Below are 21,356 nucleotides of genomic sequence, written 5' to 3' on the forward strand. Positions count from 1 at the left end.
TGCAGGGTGTGGGTGATGCCTTGAGGTAGAAGTCCATTACATGACCTTGCAAAAAGGATGGATTTGGTTAATTTTAGAAATTTTGTTTTCTAAGTGAAGAAAGCACGTTTGGGGCCAGAGGGTCTTGCTTAGAGTAGTAACAGCACAGGGCCTGAGAACACTCACCAGCCAGCTCTTTTATCCACTCTTACTGTATTCAAGCTGCTCTTCTAACTCCAATAAACAAATTTAAAATCCTTTTTGAAGGGACACGGGGAGAGTGCAGGGGGCGATGTGGACCCATTATTGCGGAGCAAGGGCCGAAGTCCTGTTTCTCCACCAGCTGTCCTGTAACCCTGGTTGGCGAGGGAGCTAGGACACCTCACTGTAGCCGGCCAAGGGTCAAAGTTCAGTCTCCCCATTCAGCTTTTGTTGGCATGGGTGGTGGTGAGTCATGGTTTGTTCTGTGGTGTTTGTCTAGAGTAGACCTATTATTGTCTAAATTTTGTTTGTTTGTTTGTTTGTTTGTTTTTTCTTGCTAGGCTGTCCTTTTCCTAGTACTTGTACTAGAGAGAACAGGATTTTGTTGGAGAGAAACTCTCTTTTATCTGTCCCTGTAACACAAAGGCCATTCTTCCTCTGCCTCACCCAGATCCTCAAAACCCCTCAGCAAAATGTCTCCCATGGGAAGACACTGCCTTGCTTAAACAGAGAAAGTGAGAGTGAGCAAAGCAAGGTTCTTTGAAGATCTTGAGAAGCTCTTTACATTTTCATCCAGAAATATTCACTTACAGTTAATTTTTCCAAAACTCATTTGACTTATGTCTAGTCACCTGGGGAACTGATCTGCTTCGTCTTTGCAAAACAAGACCTTGACAGGCATGTGTTATTTTACAAATAGTTGCATGAACAGGGAATGGAAAACACAACTGCGGTGCCGCTAATTTCCACTAAGTCCTTACATTTGGTATGTTTACAGGATATGTCTGATCTCCATCACCTCTACCTCACTGATAACAATTTGGACCACATCCCTCTGCCACTCCCGGAAAACCTACGGGCCCTTCACCTCCAGGTAGGTTTTCACCAGTAACGAATGCCCAACAGCTCCATGGAAAACAAAAGTAAAGATGAAAAAGTCGGACACAGAAAGTCTTTATAATGGTCTGTTGACACACTGTCACCATTTTTCTTCTTTTTCTCCTCTCTCTCTCTCTCTCTCTCAATTGGAGCGCAAGGTCTTTGTACATTCATGCCTCTGTCTATACTGATTTTTTGATAATGACTTCAGTCTTTAAAGATGTTCAGTCTTTGTCAAATCATAATGCATCTTTCTGGCACCCAAAATTACTTTTGGGAAAAAAAAATACAAACAAAACTGGAAGTTTCATTTCTTGAAGAAATGTGTAAGATTTGGAAGTGGAAGAGAAAATGGGAGAAAGAGAAATCTAATTTATTTTCTAGCTTTCAGGAGAGAAAAAAATGTCAACTTTAGCTTTTAATTTTAAGTTTCATGTAATGAATTAAACTCAATCCTAGGGCATTCCTATCTGCTGAGAGATGACAGACTTCCATCTCTCTGGGTTAAGAAAATGTGTTTCCAATGTGTTTTTGTAATTCTGAATTAAATTTTATTACTGTTGTCTGTGATAATATTGACCCTACAAAGTAAATGTGTCTCTGATGTTGTATTCAAACACAATGGGCTTGTGTATATAATACAACATTTAACTAGAAGTAATTGGCTTCATATTCCCTATTTTAAGGCTTAAAACGGCATTAAGTGTACCTTTAAACATCTCTTCTCATGATCACTTCATCAATATCCAGTATTAGCTGTTTTTAACTTATGTTGTCCTCCATATTTATTTTTAATGTTTATATAAAAATCCCCAGTTTTGATTCATTTCAAAAAGTTTGTCAAAATACAGTACAGTAATTAAGAATGAATGCTCTGGCAAAAGCAGATTCCCTAGACTTAAATTCTACTTCTAATCCTCTCTAAAGATAGACAAAATATCTGAGCCTCCTTGTACCACAGTTTTAGTTTACAAAGTGAATGGTACAGTGATGGGAACATGATAAGGACTTACATGTAAGGCATAGTTATTATTAATGGTGCATCAAAAGGAGTAGTACAGCACATAGGCACTAAAAACCTTTTATTCCTTATAGACACTTTGTAATGAGAAGACGGTTAAGCCATCAGAAAGAGTCAATGATTATAAACATATATTTACCTAACAATATATAATTATACACTCATTAACCATTATTGCATTATTATATTAATGATTATAAACAATATGCCTCAAAATGTGTGAAGCATAAACTGTCAGAATTGAAAGGAGAGATAAATCATTTAACAATAAGTTGGGGCTTCCAATACTCCACTTTCAATAATGGATAGAACAACCAATCATAAGCTCAACTAGGAAATAGTTCAAGAACACCTTAAAAACACACAAAAAAATTAACTAGACTTAACAGTCATCTATAGAACATTCCTCCCAATAATAACAAAACATATATGGTTCTCAAGTGAACATTTCCCAGGAATATACTAGGCCACAAAACTAGCCACAACAAATTGAAAAGAACTGAAATCAGGCAAAGTACTTTTCTGATTACAATGGAACTAAAATAGAAATTAGCTACAAAGAAAATTTGGAAAAGTCACAAATATGAAGATATTAAACAACACTTTCCCTAATAAGCAATGAGTCAAAAAAAGAAATCTAATAAATGATTGAGGCAGTGTCGTAGGTAATAAAATTAATATACAAATATTGTGTATGTATACACTACAAATGAACAATCTGAAAATGAAATTAAGAAAACAATTCTATTCATATTAATCACAAAATAATAAATCACCTAGGAATAATTTTAACAAAAAACGGTGCAAAAATAATGAATACTGTTATGCTGGAAATAAAAAAAATAATAATAAAATAAAAAAATTTAAAAAAAAAAAAAAAAAAACAAAAAAAACAAAAAAACGTACAAGACTTGTAGACTGAATGTTACAATATTGTTGAAAGCTTCCCGCACAGCAAAGGAAACAATCAACAGAGAGAAGAGATAACCTATAAGTGGGAGATATACAAACCATACATTTGGTAAGGGGTTAATAGCAGAAATATATACAGAACTCAAATAACTCAACGAAAAAATCAATTAAAATATTGGCGAAGGACCTACGTAGACATTTCTTAAAAGAAAGCATAGAAGTAGCCAACCAGTATATGAAAAGATGTTCAGTGTCACTAATCATAAGGCAAATGCAAATCAAAACCAAAATGAGATGTCATCTCACTACATAGCTATTATCAAAAAGACCAAAGATAACAAGGTTGACAAGGTTGTGGAACCCTTTGTAGCATTGGTGGGAATGTAAGGGGTATAGTCATTAAAGGAAATGGTATGGAGGGTCTTCAAAAAGGTCAACAGAACCACCAGATGATCCAGCCATCCTACTTCCGAATATATACCCAAGTGAAATGAATAACACTTATCAGTGTCAGTATCTCAAAGAGACATCTGCACTCTCATGTTCACTGCAGCATTATTCACAGTTGCCGAGATATGGAAGCAAACCATGGGTCTATCAATGGGTGACTGGATAAAGAAATTGTGGTATATGTATACAATGGGATATTTTTCATTCTTTAAAAAAGAAAAACAATCTTAAAAGAAAAAGAAGTTCTGCTATTTGCAACAAGATGGGTGAGAACATTATGCTAAGTGAAATAAGCCAGACACAGATGGACACGTATTGTAAGATCTCACTTATATGTGGAATCTAAAAAAGTCAAACTCAAAGAAGGAGAGAGTAGAATGGCAGTTGCCAGGACGTGGGGACTGGGGGATATGGGAACACGTTAGTCAAAGAATATAAGGTTTTAATTATTTAAGGTGAATAAGTTCTGGAGATGTAATACAGCACGGTGACTATAGTTAAGAATACCTATTGTGGTCTTGAAATTTGTTGGGAGTAGATCTTAAGTGTTCCTTTTATTTTCAATTTTGATCTTAAGTGTTCTTACCAGAAACACATGCAAAAGGAAACCATGGGAGGTGATGGAAGTGTTAATTAGCTTGATTGTGGTAATCATTTCACAATGTATACATATATCAAAACATTATTCTGTACTCCTTAAATGTATATAATTTTATCTGGGGAGAAAGGGATCTAAATAAAGGAAAGATAGTCCATATTAATGGTTTGGAAGGTTTAATATTAAGATGGAAATGGGCCCCAAATTGATCTACAGATTTTTTTATATAGAAAGTCACAAGAAATCCACTAAATCATTTGAACTAATAAATGAGTTCAGCAATGTGGCAGGTTATAAAACTGATACTAAATGTCAGTTGTATTAAATACACTAGCCATGAACTAAACCACAATGAGATACCACCTTACACCCGCTTGGTCGGCTAAAATAAAAAAGACGGATAATTACAAATGTTGGTTAGGATTCAGAGAAAATTGAAACACATACATTGTCATAAGAATCTAAAATGGTGCGGCTACTTTGGAGAAGTTTGACACTTCCTTGAAGTGTTAAACATAGAGTTAATATAAACCCACAGTTCAACTCCCAGGAGAACTGAAAACGTGTGAACACAAAACTTGTTTGCAAATGTTCATAGAAGCATTATTCATAAAAGCCAAAAGCAGAAAAAAATCCAAATTTCTATTGACAGATGAATGGATAAAAATGTGGCATATCCACACAATGGAATATTATCAGGCAATAAAATACAAAGTACTGATACATGATACAAAATATATAAACCTTGAAAATGCAGTTCTAAGTGAAAAGACCCAGTCACAGAAGATGAACTATGATTCCATTTATAGAAAATATCTAAAATAGGAAAATCCATAAAAACAGAAAATAGATTTGAAGTCACCGTGGGCTAAAGATAGGGGAAAATGGGCAGAGGGGATAACTGCTAATATGTAGAGGGTTTAACGTGTTCTTAAATTAAAGTATGGCTAAAATATTAATTAAAAATTTTAAAAATAATTAAATTATGATGATGGCTGTACAATTAACTCTCTGACTATCTTAAAAACCACTGAACTGTATACTTAAAATGAAGGAATTTTATGGTGTGTGAAATATACCCAACAAAGTTATTTTTAAATATGTCTTTCTGGGCCCTGCTTATCTTCTTGAAAGTTGCTCACTTTCTCCCTCACTCTGCTTCAGCCATGTTGACTCTCTTCCCATTCTTGAACATTCCAAGGTAATTACTCAAATTGAACCGTGGTCTTCTCTCTCCCTGCAATGCTCTTATCTTGGCTCTTTCCATGCCAGTGTGTTAGTCCATTCTCTGCTCCACTGCTATCTCTTTAAGATAACTTTCCTCAGTTACCATTCTTCCTTCACAAGACCCATCAGTTTTAGAAATAGCTTTTTCTTTACCTCTGTTTTCTCACTTTCTTAACTTAACATTCCTAGTACTCAAGTGCAAGTGATTTAATCGTCAGTGATTTAATCCCCACAGCCTAGAAAGTGCTCAAGGCATAATGATCGCATAACATGCATTTTTGGATAAGAGAAGGAACAAAAGAATTAAAATGGGGTGAAGCCAAATGGACTGTGTTATTAATCAATAATAAGCATATGTTATATTTTGTGTTATCATTTATTGTCATTTCTTTTAGAATAACAACATCTTGGAGATGCATGAAGACACCTTCTGCAATGTTAAAAATTTAACTTATATTCGTAAGGCGCTGGAGGATATTCGATTGGATGGAAACCCTATCAATCTCAGCAAAACTCCTCAAGCCTACCTGTGCCTACCTCGTCTGCCTATTGGAAGTCTTGTCTAATTTCAGATCATGGTTAGCATTATGACACTCACTATAATGGAACAATTCTTACTGCTCTCTTCAAAAACAGAAGCTCAGCATGATACTTTCAAATTGTGTTTTAAAACATGGTGTACGACTAAAAGTTTTAAGGTATCATGACATTTAGCATGTTAAGCAAACACCAGGTGAGTCAGGAATAAAACCAAATGATGTACAGTAAGAGCAAAACTAAATGACTTCAGTTTTGATTTCATAGATACTCTTGTATATCCCATATAACTTGCAAGTTTTAAGGATTTATTTCCCATATAATTTCAAGTTAAGTCTATAATAAAGAAAAAAAAAACAAAATTAACACTTTAGGTGCATTGCCAAGATTTAGATGTTTTTTAAACTTTTCTATTCCTTTGTTTTTTTAACTAAAGCGTGTTTCTGTTTCCACGTTTATTCATGAGAATGAAGGAGACAATAAAATAATTCAAAATTTGCAATGGCCTTGTGGGAAAATATCCATTATAATCACAACATGCAAATAATCATATTCGACAATATCACATATCTTCAGTTTTTGAAAAAATATTAAATTATGAACTTCAAAAAAATAATTTTTTCACCTTAAGGATCTGAGAACTCATTTTAGACCCTTGCTTAAATGGCAGTTTATTGCTATATCTCATAAGATGATGGTGCTGTAGAGGACCCTAGGCTTGTCTTATCACTCTAACACAACTGGATAACAATCAAATCATCCTATTGGTATATTTCTGTGCCTGTGAACAAAATAAAATTTAGAAAATGGAAAAGAGATGATGATATGATCACCACACTAGGGAAGAAGCTAAGGAAAGTTGTTCTTTCTGAAATGTATGATCATAACACAGGGACATGGTTAAAAAACAAAAAATGACAGAGGAATATACAGTGAAAAGTGATTTTCTTTCCTTCTGCAAACCTCAAGTTCTACTCCCAAGAAATAACTAGGCGATGGTTTCTTGAGTGCTTTTGTAAAAGTTTTCATGAGAAACAAAAACTTGTACTTGTTTCATGAAAAACAAAAACTTTTTAAGATTTATTTATTTGAGAGAGAGAGGGAATGGGAAGTTTTCTGTTGAAGGGAAGTGCAAGGGGAGAGTACTGTGTAAGGAAGAAAAAAGGGGAAAGAATCTGGAGCAGACTCTGTACTGAGTAAGGAGCCCAACCCATGGGGCTCAGCAGGGCTCAACACGGGGTTCAATGACCCTTGAGATCATGACCCTGAGATCATGATCTGAGTTAAAAATCCAAGTGTTTGTCACTCACCTGTCTGAGCCATCCAAATGCCCTGAACAATTTCCCTTTTTTATACAAAAATACATGTGCAGGTCTACACACACACATCACCATTATGTACGCATCTAACATGTAAACATGGATTTTTAAATACCAGAGGTAATCACTATTCTAAATTTTGCTTCTTTCACTTAAAAATATTTCTTGACAATTTTTCCATATCAGCACATATAGCACTACTGATTCTGAAAAGCACATATCAGTCCACTACGCTAATGAATTCATTCTCGGCCTTTTGGCTAAGATCAAGTGTAGTATCTGTTCTTATCAGTTCATCTCACTTTTTGAAAGGTTGGAAGACTTAATACCTTGTAGTTAGCTTTTATGACCAACAGATGGCGCTTACTTTTTTGGTTTGAAATGACTGCTTGGATCTCTTCAGGGTTGCAAAAGGCAAGTTTTTGAGAGTGTATAAAATGCATTCCATTTATTTTCTCTTATAGCCCGTAGAACTTAATAGGTGACAAAGATGGATCTAAAAAAAATATTTGTTGAGTTTTACTTATCTGACCAAATTTCTCAGGCATATCCAAATTCTCTCTAAAAAATTTTAATTTATAAGTTTAATTAGCAGAGGCTTGCTTTCCAAAAGCCAATTGAAAAATGCTAAAATCTAATGAATATACCCAATTACACTGCACCAGAATAAAGGATAGTAAATATTGGCAACCTGGAATTATTTAAATATGCCATTCGTGATAAATATAAAAATGAAGTACCTATCTTCTTATAGTTTGTTTTGTATACGGGGGGCGGGGTGGGGGGGCTCTCACTGACTGGATTTTGAATGAGTTACTACTGCCATCAAGTGTTAGCATTCATCCTTTTCAATTCACACAAATGCACAAAAAATAACACCAAGATAGCAGTGTGTTTTCAATGTAACAATGTAACGTCCTGCATAACATAAAGCATAGCGTAACTTATGCTGTCATACAGCATTTAATGGAATTTCAGAATGCTGCATGCTATTCAAGTCTCCCAAATAAAGTCATACTAGTTGATATGAAGGACGTATTTTACTCAGTTTACTTGGTCTGTGTGGTGAATCCTCTAAGGTAATCCCCTAGTGAACCTTCCATTTCTTGCTATTCATGTCTTTGTGTAACCTTCTCCCCTTGAATGCTGGTAAGACCTTGGGTCTTGCTTCTAACCAACAGAATATGACAAAGATGGCAGATGTCATTAATGTCAATATCAAGCTCATACTATGATACACATGCATGTGTGTGTGTGTGTGTGTGTGTGTGTGTGTTTTCGTTGTGCTAGGAAGCACTAGGGAGATCTGCTTTGCTGACTTGAAGGAATGAGCTGGCCTACTGAGAAAGCCCATGGCAAGGAAGTGAGAATAATCTCTAGGAATGGCTGTTAACCTCCAGGACCTGTGGGTGGCCTCCAACCTGAAGGCATCCTCTAGCCAACAGACAGCTAAAAGGGAAGGCCCTCACTTACACAGTCACATGGAAATAAATTCTGCCATAACATTTTCCCAAATGGAGCACCCCACATGAGAACCCAAGCCAGCCAGGTGCCTTGACTGTAGTCTGGTGAGATCCTGAGCAGAGGACCCAACTAAACTCCCAACTAAGCTATTCCTGGGCCCCCAACACCTGAAAACTCAAGATAACAAATGTATGTTATTTTAAGTAAGTTTGTGAGAATTTGTTACACAGCAGTAGAAAACTAATACTACATATTAAAACACTTTATTTTATAGTATTTAAGGAATATGGGCCAATTAAAAGAGGTCTTTTAAAATTCCTTAATTGCATTTCTTAAAGTTACGTTTAACATGCTCTGGTGGTAATTTTCTTGGGTGATTTGCCAGTACATGAACAATTTGAATTACAATGCCAGTCTACTGAAAAAAACTACAAATCATAAACCATAATTTTCTGTTTCTCTTAAGAAGAGTAAGGAAGGAGCAAGAACAATACCATGCTAACGTTCTTTAATAAGAAGAATTAATATGAAATGCATGTCACCATGGAAGAAACTATACAGGAACAATGCTTTTATTTTCTGTGAGTTAATCTCTTTTAAACAAAGAAGAAATTGATGAGAAATCCACTACAGCAACATGGTCAATTTCTAAAGTTCCCAATTAAAACCCAATAGGTATAACCACATAGGTCCCCAGAAAAATAAATCTGGAATATCAGCATTCCAATTTGAATTAAGCAGAGTAAGGGTAGAGTAATAGCCAGATGTGTGGTTCTATATCCAGAAAGGGACACTGGGGGTTAGAAGTGTCAGCATTCTGCACTTGAAGTCAAGCAGGCCATTCTCCAGCAAACCACAGAGAAAACCAAATTGGATGAAGCCTGTGGAGTCTACAGGTCCCACGGCAGTGGTTGGAGTCCTGATCCAAGATCCCCCGCCCTGTTCTCCATTTTCAACCAGAAAGGCATAAATGACCTTTGCAGGCTTCAGGGGCTTTCCCACATTTACTTCTCCATCATTTACTGGAGGCTTGCATGGACTCGGATTCCCACTGGGCAATGTTCCATTTTCCATAATTCCACTCACCACAGGAAAGCAATAAAAAAATACACTCTGGGATGGTTTTCTCTAGGATCGATCGTGGTAGCTAGTCCTTGATGTTTCTAATAAATGGGACAAGAAAAGGGCACAAGGGCAGGGGTGCCGATTTAGGCATTCATGCACAGGGTTGGTTATCTTTACATACACTGTATCAACTTCTTTTAAAGTCCTATTTAAGTATGGCAATGATGATAGCTAACAGCGACTGCACGCTCCTGGGGTACTTGCATTGGCTGCGTTAAGGAAGTACCTTAACCTTTAACACAGCTCCGTGGAATAGGCATTATAACTCTACTCTCCATATGGGTTAGGAGCCTGAGGTTCACAGAGGTTCGTCATTGCTGAATCGAAGTTGAAGCACATTTTCTTTAATAGATTTCATTTTTTAAGCCGTTTTAAGTTCATATTAAAAATGCAGTAGGTTTCCCATATACTTTCCCATATAAAGAGATTTCCTATATACTCCCTCTCCCCCCTCATGCAGAGCTTCCCCCATGCCCAACATCGCTCATCAGAAGGGTAGGTGCCTTTCAGCTGAGGAATCTGCACTGACACATGATCATCACCCAAAGTCTATAGATCACATTAGGGTTCAGTCTTGATATTGTATGTTCTATGGATTTGGATGAATGCCTAAGGACCATGACCTATATCCACTGTTACAGTATCCCTCAGAGTAGGTTCGTGCTAATTTAAATCAAAGCCCATATTCTCAACCATAATGTTATAAAGACTCCCAATGTATGTGTTGTTTGGTAGACAAAGGGACTTACCAAAAGACATAACTGGCATATTTCTATTCTCAAGAGTAAACCCACTATATATATCCTGGTACTATTGATTTCATTAGTGGACAACCGCATGCTGTATGACAATTAGCAAAGCATTTCCCCGAAGGATTTCGTGTACTCCTTGAAAGAGTCCTACTTAAGGTGGATGGGCAGTAGAGCGCAGCCATGTGGTTAAGACTTTGGTTTGGGGGCCAACCCGGCTTAGATTTAAATACTAGCCCCAAAGCTCCTCATGCCCACAAGCTTGAGTAACTTAACCTCTCAATTTCCTGATCTGTGAGGCGCCGTAACAATACCCACTACACAGAGCCTACAGGTGTGAGGACTACATGTGGTGAGCTCATGCTTGCTGCAAGCACACGCAATAAATGGTGGTGGTCGTGTATTACGTGTGATGCACTAGAACCCCCTAGAAGTCAGAAGAGTGTGTACAGGCCCTAAGGTAAGGAGTGGGGTCCCGTTTTCTAACTCTAGGCACTTTCCCTCTATCCCCTTGACTTCCAAAGGTGTAAGACATGAGTTTTCCGAGATACAAGATTTCCCCCTTCCAAGGGGTTCAGTTCAAGGTCCATCTTTATCCCCGCACCTCCGGGTGGTACAAAAGGTTCAAATTAACTGCCCCAAACGTTGTCTGAGTTGGGAAGCACAACCCCAGCCTAGGGTCCTCTTTCCCGCTTTCAAAACCTGCGTCACAAGCCCCCTGCGAACATTCACGGGGCACCTCGTTCCACCCGGAACCCCCTCCTCGCACAGCGAGAACGACCTCGACCCCAATTGGCTATCGCCCTGGGCAACCGAGGACGCGGTGGGCACGCGGGGGCCTCCGGCCGGTATTTAAAGGCCGGAGCCACCCGCGCCGGCTCAGTCCCGCCAGGACAGCGACGGTGTAGCACCTGGGTTGGGAGGGAGCAGCAAGGTAACGCGCAGCCCCTGCCTCCCCGGTTCCCAGCCCGCGCCTCCGCCGAGGCGGGTGTGTGTGGGACCCGGGAGCGGGTCTCACCGTGCGTCGCCCACCAACACCTTCCTCCCCCACCATCCTTACCCAGCCCCAGTCCCGCCCAACCCACCTGGGCGAGACAACTTGGGTGCGAAAGACAAGAGATTACGAAGGAAGAGCGATCCAGCAAGCAGAGAAGAGGGAGAAGGGGGTCCTTTTGGAGAGAAAGTTGCCCTCCCAGTAGCAGGCACGTGGTGCTGCCCAGACGGACGAGGCTCTGCAGACCTTCAGATCAGGCCAACCGACGACAGCTTCTAGGACGCTTCTGTTTAGCCCTCCGGGGGAGCCCCTTGGACGATGACCCAGACCCTGGACAACAGGGAGGACCCTCTCAACCTGGGCGGCGGCTGGGCGTCCTCCGCCCCCTTGGGTACCTGGTCTACCTGCCACCGAAGGCGCAGAGGCGCTCCCATAAACCAGCGGCGCCACCGCTATGGTCCCAAGTCGGAGTATGAGCCCCCCAGGAAACAGCCGAAGCAACAGCACGGTCCGGGCCCTTGGTTCCAACCACCCCGACGGCCCTACTGGGCCGTGTACTCCAACTGGGGGCGCTGGGGAGAGCCCTGGCGCCCACCTCCGGCCGGATTCTGGAAGCCTCCCGGCCAAGTGCAAGTGATCCGGGTGTTTGGTGTGCACCCGCTCTGCCTCTGCTGCTGCTCCTGCTGTCGCGGGCCCTGGAACCCCGGCTGGGCGAGGCCCCCCGGCAGGAAGAAGCGCTGGGGCCGCAGGGGCCGCGGCCTGCGCCGCCACCCTCGCCGCTCCTTCCCGAGGAGCCCGCCCGTGGATCTGAGCACCCTGCTGAGGCCGGTCAACCTGTACGGGTGGCGGGCCCCGGGCATGCGGGCGCCGCGCAACACCACCCAGTTCATCATGAACCAGATCTACGAGGACATGCGGCAGCAGGAGAAGCTGGAGCGCCAGCAGGAGGCGCTGCGGGCGCAGCAGGCGCAGGCGCGCGGCGCGGCCTCGCCCGGGGGCTCCTCCGGGAACGACGCGCCCCCCAGCGGCGGCGAGGAAGAGACGGAGCCGCGGGAGACCTTGTACCCCTTTGCGCAGAATCCCTCTCTGGGCTTCAGTCCCGACCCCGACGAGGAGCACGGGTTTCCCGACGAGGAGCACGGGTTTCCCGCCGCGCAGTCTGGGGAGGAGGAGGAGGAGGACGACGACGAGAGGAGGGAGGAGGAGGAGTGTGACGAGGAGGAGTGTGACGAGGAGTGTGACGGGAGGGAGGAGAGCGAGGAGGAGGAGGAGGAGGAGGAGGAGGAGGAGAGCGAGGAGGAGGAGGAGGAGGAGGAAGAAGAGGAGAGCGAAGAGGAGGAGGAGGAGGCAGAGGCCAGAGATGAAGAGGAGGTGGAAGACGCTGACTGCGCGGAGGAGGACGAGGAGGACGAGGAGGAGGAAGAGGAAGAGGACGATATAGAAGAGGAGGAGGAGGGGATGGAGGAAGAGGAGCCGAGAGAGGAAGAGAATCCTTTACCTCTAGAAATGCCTTTATCGTTCCTAGTGGGGGCTGAGGAAGAGAGAGAGAACTTTATCAACTGCCCCTATTTAAGCCCCAAGCAGATGATTCCCAAAGTGCCCCAGGAAGCGCTCCTCATGGTAGACGACATTAACTGTTAGACCTCAGGAAAGGGATTGAGAATGGGATGGAACTGATTTAAGGCTAAAATGGACTAGCAACCTATTAAAAACTAATTAAAAAGTGAGTTCCACTAATAAACATACCTATGTAAACCCCTTCTTTGGCCATTATAAAATGTTGAAAAATTGGTGTGTTTCTTTATGACTACGGGTGGGGGAGGGGGAGCTTTCAAATGCAATTTAATTGGACATGATTAAAGGCCAAATATTTTATTACTGCAGTTTGAATAGTTTCATTTGGTGTTTTCCCCCTCTGACTTTTTTTTTTTTTTTAATTCTGGCACCTGACTTTTTTTTTTTTTTAATTCTGGCAATGCTGATTTTTTTTACAAATTTATTCAACTGTCTACTTAATGAGCTTGGAATCCACAGATAGGTTGGCTGTTTACATGCTTAAGAAGCACATGCCATGGCTACTGAATTTCAGTGCTCTTCACATAACAGTGAAACCACTAAGTATTTTTCCTTGTAGATTCTCCACCTTCAGAGTTCATTTTTGCGGGTTGTATTTTGATAACCCCATTTGCAGTCTCTTGTGGCATCGCTCACTTATATTCCTTGTTCCACAGTGCTATGGATCTTCCTCAGAAGAGCATGAAGTTGCTTCTGTGGAACTGGTTATCTGCCATGGCCTCAACAATCCATAAATCCATGCATGGAGAGGATTCCCCATGGTCAGAAGTCAACTTGTACATCTAGTTAAAATCCAAGGTAACTGCAAACAATGGAACATAGCTTAGATTTCGAAGCCTTGTTCCCGGATATATTCCTTGTCATAAGTTCACAGGAACCATAAAAATAGTTTTTGCGCAATGGATTTTTTTTTTAAGGATTACTGGCCTTTGGGGGTGGAATATCTTATTTCTTTCCCAGTTTGTCTTCCTTCATAAAGGAGAGTAAAACAAAGATGTGTAAGTGCAAGCCTGTGTGAGCTTGTTTCTAATGTCTAAACAATTATCTATGAACACATTATTCGAAGTAATAGCTTTTATTCGGACATTTTTAGGAAGTAATACTACATTTCCTCCTGGGCCTTTAATTCTCATAACTTAATAAGTTCCATCCATAGCATATTTCCAGAATATCCCTAGATGAAGAATTTGAGCCTCATTTCTCAGAAATTACCTTTTTTGACCAACTGTACTTCTAAGTATAGTTTGAGCCACATTTTAGTATTTATTTGGTGGAGACCATATGGTGGTATCTTACCTGGATGTTGCTTTTTACTCATATAGCCCAGGGTACTGCAGCATTGAGGGGAATAAGCTTAAGCTCTTGGAAAATTAAAAAAAAAAAAATTAAAGTGTTAAAGTACTCTGTTTTTCACTTCTTATTATTTAAACACCAGAAATCTCTTCAGCAATACTTCCGTGGTCAACAGGATGGACAGAAGCAACAACTAACACATTGTAGGAATTTTAAAATGGTGCTGTACACTCCAAACTACAGCAGTGGATAACCAAATATTTAATAATACTCTAAAAGATCATGACTTTCTACGAGAGGCAATTTCAGTTAGGTTTCCATAGTACTCTCACTATTCTAGTGTATGTAAGTAGGGGAGAGCCAAGAGGCCCGCTCCTGGGACTGGTCCACAAATCCCAGCAAATCATAGCTCATAAATACTTCATCCAAGACATTCAAATATTCATCGTAAGTGTGTTCTCATTAAGGATTTAGGCTTTCATTTAGGATTTAATTTCTTCGTAATCACATCAGACAATTCTTTTATTACGAAAGATTCTACTTTTGCCTTCAAAAAATTTAACACATTAATTGCCTCCACAGGCACAAGGCATTCTTCACTAGCCCTTGTAAAGGATATAAACATGAGCAGTGCCTCAGCAATTTCCTCTACTTCCCAAACCCCATTCTTCAACAAATAGTTACTGCACTACTAGGGGCCAAGCAATGTGAATTGTGATAAGGATACAGGGGTGAAAATACAAAATTCCTACTCTCACGTTGCTTACAGTTTAGTAGAAAAGACACGTTAAATGAGGTAGACAAATTAGGGGCAAGCAATGCCAAGGAAATGTATCACTATGAAAGCATAAATCACAAAGAAACCCAAGAGTAAAGCTGGGGATATTAACTGTGGGCAGAGGGAACGTGCACGAATCTGAAGGCCGAGAGCTGGGAAGAGCTTGGTGTCTTTAAGGAACTGAGGAGGGAACTACCAGTGTCCCAGAGGAACAGCCGATGAAAGTGACGCAGGTAGGCCAAAGTTCTATTATCTGTTCATTTCTGTGCTACCTCTATCTTCTGAAAGACACCGGCAAAACTTAATGAAGAAAATTAGTCCCTGATAATTCTGTCTGAACTCAAAATGATAGTACTGAAACAGGTAAGATGTGGCCACATCCTTATTTTGCTTTAAATACACAGATAACCAAGGCCAAAGGAATTTGGAAGCATTAAGGGTAATTTTCTATGGTTTTATTAGCCAGATATTGTGATGGTCCCTTCCATATGAAATAAATAATGTTGGGGTTGGGGGGAGGCTAGTCATCCCGGTACACCCATCAGTAACACTTTCAGACACCTCCCCACCCATGACCGTCTAATGACAGAGTCCTAGGGATTGTTGCTTAGCACGCTTGGAGCATTCCCATGGAGAATCTCTGCACAGGACGTTCAGTACAAGTGGATCATTCAGGGGTATCGGTATAAACTCAGAATAAACCCAGTCTTTAGTTTGAGCCATAAGTGTACACTTGAAGAAAACACGGTTTTTCAAAGTAAGCTCATTATTCTTTTTTTAAATTTTTAAAAAAAGATTTTAGTTATTTAAGAGAGAGATAGTGAAAGAGAGCATGGATGGGGAGGGGAAGGAGAAGCAGACTCCCACCAAGCAGAAAGCCCGATGCAGGGCTCGATCCCAGGACCCTCAGATCATGACCTGAGCTGAAGGCAGAGGCTTAACCCACTGAGCCACCCAGGCACCCCGTAAGCCTATTCTTAAAGTCAGTTCAAGCTTGATGAGTGAACACAGTGTGATAAAGAGGGGCCGTGCAGCCATTTCTGTCAAGAACGGAGGTATTCTTTGTCAATGAGGAGAAAAATAACATTATAAATCACAAATATGTTTGGAAAGCCCAGGCTTGATAAGAAGTTTTGCTGTCTATCCTCAAGTGTTTTTAAATATAGAGACTTTGGTAATTTTCCTTTCCTAGTGACTGACAGCATTTCTTGATTTATCTTTAGTCTCCACAGTAACTCAAAATGATTTTTTTTTTTCTGTGAAAATATTAGTCTTCTAAGGATAGTTTACCATTTGACATTTAGAGATCAACTCTGAATTCTGAGTATGGTTTCATAAAACTTTTAACATCTGCATATGAAAAAAAGGAATTCCCACATATTTAGTTTCATTAAAATAGACACAAGAGGTGAAATAACCAGTTTCCTGCTCTGCCACACCAAACACGGAGGGTCTCGGAGGAAAATGGTACAGCTATCTCACAGGTGGTCTCAGGGCCTGGGATTAAATAAGTAAAATTTACCTGGGAGTAAATAAGACTCAGGGCCTGGGAGTAAATAAGAATAAATAAGTAAATAAGTTTTGATTTTAGCAGCATAATAAAATTATATATGCAGCTTTGTTGTTTGTATGAGATAGGTTTTTATTAATGTAATAACCATAGAAAAATACCCTTAATGCTTCCAACTTCGGCCTTGGTTATCTGTGTATTTAAAGCAAAATAAGGATGTGGCCACATCTTACCTGTTTCAGTACTATCACTTTGTGTCTATTTGCTTTTTATTTATTTTTGCATCTATTTACTTTTAATCAGTAAATGGAACATAGCCAAACATCAAGATCAGCTGACAGAAGAGAAGAATTTGGGCATCTTTGTGTGGTCATAGCTGCAAAAGCGACTCACGGCAGTCATCACTTGTCTTGGGTCTCTTTCCTCAAAAATACTTGTCATACTCCATTACCACTCAGACCTACCTTGAAGACCAAATAACCCAATATTTAAGAAGTGCAGTATAGAGACTGGGGGCTTGGTGGGTTAAGTAATTGCCTTCGGCTCAGGTCATGATCCCAGTGTTCTGGGATGGAGTCCCACATCAGTCCCCTTTTTCAGCGGGGAGTCTACTTCTCCTACTGCTTTCTGCTCCCTCTGCTTGTGCTCTCTCTTTCTCTCTCTGACAAATAAAATCTTAAAAATAAATAAATAAGTGAAGTATAGACTGTCTATCACTGTTAATCATTATATGCTAAAGCTCACCCTATAATCAAAATCATGTCAATTTCTGAACATTAGATCATCTCAGGTTCATTAATGAGGCTCAGGAAACGTCATCTCATGGCAATTCTGTTGGACTAAGATATCTAGATATTCTAGTTGTGAGCACTAAACTAAGCATGAACCAGCTTGCCCGAGACATTCGGTTTGGGCTCCTGCTAAAGCAGTGTGCAGATGTAGTGGTCTGGTGCCTGGATGTTGAAAGTGTAGTCCACGGACCATAGGGTATTGGAATCACCTGAGATCTTGTTAGAGCTAACCTCCACCAACCAGCCTCCACCCACACCTACTGAGTTGAAATCTGCTCCATAGCAAGACCTTTAAGTGCTATGCATGCTCATGAGGGACCTAGAAGTTCTGCAGTGGAGGCGTTTGTGCCATCACAGAGCCCTCGTGGGAAGCCAATGATCAAGATCACAGTCTGGAGCTCCGAAACATCTATCATTTCCTACTTGTGTGGCCTTAGGCATGTTCCTGAAATTCTGGCTTCTTGTTTTCTTCCCCCTCATGAGATTAAATGAGATTTTGAAGACGACGTGGGTCAATACTCAAACACTCAGGACCGCGATACTACTGGTTATCAGAATAAACGTTCAGGTTCAGAGACCACTGACATATTATGGGTTGTCTAGAAGTCACTTGTTAAGTAATCGGAGCAACTATAAATGTAAACCCTCACAAGATAAATACCAAAGTCACACATTAACTGTCTCATTTCCCCCGTGGATAACTAATCAGATACATTTCTTTGAGCTGCACTTACCATTGGGCGGGGCTATGAAAATCAGTTAAATCTCCGCAGCTAGAACTTCTGTTCTTTATCATCGCCCCCTCATGCCAGCTCAGTGATGTCTCTTTCTTTCTTATGGCTGACATTAATACTTTAATAGCTAGTCCCAAGAATTATCCACTCAAGTCAGGCTCATTCTTTTTCATACAGCCAATGCGTCTTTTTAACATGGGTTTTGATGTAATGCTTAAAGAAGAAGGTTCTATCTTACGCTAAGCCTAAAGACACTGAAGATTCCAATAAATATTAAATACCTGCGTGGAATACATCAACTATTCAGAACAGAAATCTTAATACTTCAAAAACCATGTAAGCATATGCAAGATTCTTAACATGCATTATCGCATTTAAGCATATAGCCACACTGGGGACTAATGCTTAATTTTCCTAATACAGACGAAGGACCTGAAATTCAAAGAAGTAGTTGTTTCAGGACCCAAGTCCTCCGTTCTGAGTTTAAAGTTATGGGCCCATTGTATTACTGGAACATCTCTCCCCCTTGTCTTATTTAAGACGGTGTGTGTGGGAAAAAATTTCCTTTTATAAGCTTGACCTGAATTCGAAGGATAGGAGAAAGAATTAGAGTCTCTTCAGTGCAGGGTTGGTAATAATGGTATCTACCTAAGGAAGAGATATCGATACCGATACTCTGTCTCAATTATAATTCGTAGTGGTACTTTAATAGTTTATGTAAGTCATATGATGACAATCTTAGAAACTGTTAATAATTTTATATATGTGTCAATATACACATATTTGATGAGAAACAAAACACCTGATTGGGATAATTTATAGTTTTAGATGTTGTGCTGCTTCTCACCTATAATTAAATTACAATCAAGTTTTTATGTTAGGAAAATACTCACAAGAATGGTGAGTAATTTTGTAGGGCTGTAAGATCCCTGGGTATCATTCGTCGTGCTACAACATTATTGAAGGTTCTGTCTTTAGCTATTAATATTAGCATCTTCTGTTGTTTTCCTGTGGCATTTGAACTTTTTATAATGCTTGATACTTCTGTTATCATGAAATATTTGGGGATTCTCTCCTATGAATAGATTTAGATTTTTTAGCATGTTACTTTTAGTTCTAGTAATTCAAGGCTTTTTACTGGGGTTAATTTACGAGTTCTCACCAAAACCACTATTAGACTTTATATAATACTTACCATTAAAAACACTACCAAAAGTGAAATTATAATGCTACTAAATATAATTGTATTTTTTTGCTATTGTAACTTTCTTTCGATTGGAACATTCCCTGAGAGATAATAAAAAACGGCAAGCTGAGGTCAGGACTGAGTGGATCTACATTCTCTCACCCCCATGGACTTTCCAAAGTCAATGCTCATCTTTTATTTATTCCTTAAAATTAAAATATATATATATATATATCAGGGCCCCCTGGGTGGCTCAGCAGTTTAGGTGACCAACTCTTCATTTGGGCTCAGATCATGATCTCAGGGTCATGAAATCAAGCCCCACATCGGGCTCCACTCTCCCTGGGGAGTCTGCTTGAAATTCCCTCTCCCGGGGTGCCTGGGTGGCTCAGTGGGTTAAAGCCTCTGCCTTGGGCTCAGGTCATGATCCCAGGGTCCTGGGATTGAGCCCCCCACATGGGGCTTTCTGCTCGGCAGGGAGCCTGCTTCCTCCTCTCTCTCTGCCTGCCTCTCTGCCTACTTGTGATCTCTGTCAAATAAATAAATAAAATCTTAAAAAAAAAAATTCCTTCTCCCACTGCCCCTCCCCTTGCTTGTGCTCTCTTTCTCTCTAAAATAACTAAAAATAAGTCTTTTTTAAAAAATAAAAATAAAGCATGCTTTCTTTTCTTAAAAAATTGGTGAATTCCACACTATTCCCTGCAATAAACTCATCACCTCAAAGTATATAAATATTTAAATATATCAAATAAATAAATATATAAATATATAAATATAAATGTATAAATAAATAAATGTATAAATATTTAAATACAAAAACAAAGTTAAACTTTCTTTTCTTTACTCTCAGTTTTGCCCTCTTTCAGAACATATGTTCTTCCTACTATTAATATGTTGCCGCCACCTAGCGGCAAGGGAAATACTTTTAGATGTGAACTAATGATCAGGGTGTTTCTGTTGTGTTTACAGATGCATTTTGGGGGGACACGTATATATTAATACATAGAGAAGAGATGTTGGCATGAAGCACCATATAAAGATATTTGTATAACTTAATTGAATATGTCACAAAGCATCTCGGTGTTTAATGATAGTAAAATGGGTCTTTTTGACTCCTGAAATTTGTAAAAGAAGGAAAACAGACCCAGAAGACTTTTGGATTTCCATGGATTATTATCTGATAGTGATAAAAAAATTTTATCTAAATGTATTATTACAATCTATTTTGAATTCCTTTTGACACTTTTTTAAAGATTATTTATTTGACACAGAGAGAGAGAGCACAAGCAGGCAAGTGGCAGGCAGAGAGAAAGGGAGAGGCAGGCTCCCCAGTGAGCAGGGAGCCCGATGTGGGGCTTGATCCCAGGACCCTGGGATCATAGCCTGAGCTGAAGGCAGACACTTAACTGACTGAGCCATCCAGGCGCCCTCCTTTTGGCATTTATAACACTATTTTATACAGTAATTTGTTTTTATTTTAATATCAATAGCAAAAAAGACAAATTTGGAATTGAACTTTATTTTTTTCTTTTTTTTTAGGTTATTTTATTTTATTTATTTATTTGACAGAGAGAGAGCACAAGCAGGTGGAGTAGCAGGCAGAGGAAGAGGGGGAAGGCGACTCCCTGCTGAGCCAGGAGCCTGACACAAGGCTCTATCCCAGGATCCTGGGATCATGACCTGAGCTGAAGGCAGTTGCTTAACCAACTGAGCCATGTAGGTGCCCCTGGAATTTATCTTTATGCTTAAATTATAAATCCAAATAGCTGAAGTAAAGAATCTTAATACCTTAATCCCGAGAAATAAAAATCAGCGTATGTGTCCATTGGCCTAGTTTTATATTTGTATATATAAGAAGTTTAAAGTTTTAAGTTCTATTAGCTGACATACAGTGTTATTTTGGCCTAGTTATAAGTGAAAGACTTGTGATAGTTACGTCCTGGGACTTGAGCATCACTTAATTTATTAATGATCACAGACAATAATTAGAGTACAACTTATGAGGGAAAGAGACAAACCTGCTTTTTTTTCCAG

General features: G+C 39.9%; 2 protein-coding genes, 1 long non-coding RNA gene and 1 pseudogene across 6 annotated transcripts in view; 3 read left to right on the top strand and 1 right to left on the bottom strand.

Moving 5' to 3' along the window:
- Positions 1–8,135, top strand: part of EPYC (epiphycan) — a 39,003-nt gene extending 30,868 nt beyond the window's left edge. For both annotated transcript variants that reach the window (XM_032346792.1, XM_032346793.1), the window contains 2 exons: positions 959–1,054; positions 5,663–8,135. In XM_032346792.1, the coding sequence (XP_032202683.1) occupies positions 959–1,054; positions 5,663–5,833 (267 nt within the window). In that variant the 3' untranslated portion in view covers positions 5,834–8,135. The remainder of the gene's footprint in view (positions 1–958; positions 1,055–5,662) is intronic.
- The window catches only part of LOC116593033, an 81,581-nt gene that overhangs the window by 13,586 nt on the left and 46,639 nt on the right, over positions 1–21,356 (bottom strand). The gene's annotated exons all lie outside the window — the stretch shown is intronic.
- LOC116594662 lies at positions 7,364–7,590 on the top strand (annotated as a pseudogene).
- Positions 11,249–14,482, top strand: CCER1 (coiled-coil glutamate rich protein 1). Of its 2 annotated transcripts, XM_032346791.1 has the most exons (3): positions 11,249–13,178; positions 13,687–13,828; positions 14,466–14,482. In XM_032346791.1, exon 1 carries the CDS (start codon positions 11,774–11,776, stop codon positions 13,094–13,096), a length of 1,323 nt encoding a protein of 440 aa, XP_032202682.1. In that variant the 5' UTR covers positions 11,249–11,773; the 3' UTR covers positions 13,097–13,178; positions 13,687–13,828; positions 14,466–14,482. The 2 variants fall into 2 exon arrangements, with proteins under 2 accessions (XP_032202682.1, XP_032202681.1); XM_032346790.1 differs by lacking the exon at positions 14,466–14,482 and having other exon boundaries at positions 13,687–14,384.

The sequence above is a fragment of the Mustela erminea genome, chromosome 6, assembly GCF_009829155.1.
Source record: "Mustela erminea isolate mMusErm1 chromosome 6, mMusErm1.Pri, whole genome shotgun sequence".
In the NCBI taxonomy this organism is placed as follows: domain Eukaryota; kingdom Metazoa; phylum Chordata; class Mammalia; order Carnivora; family Mustelidae; genus Mustela; species Mustela erminea.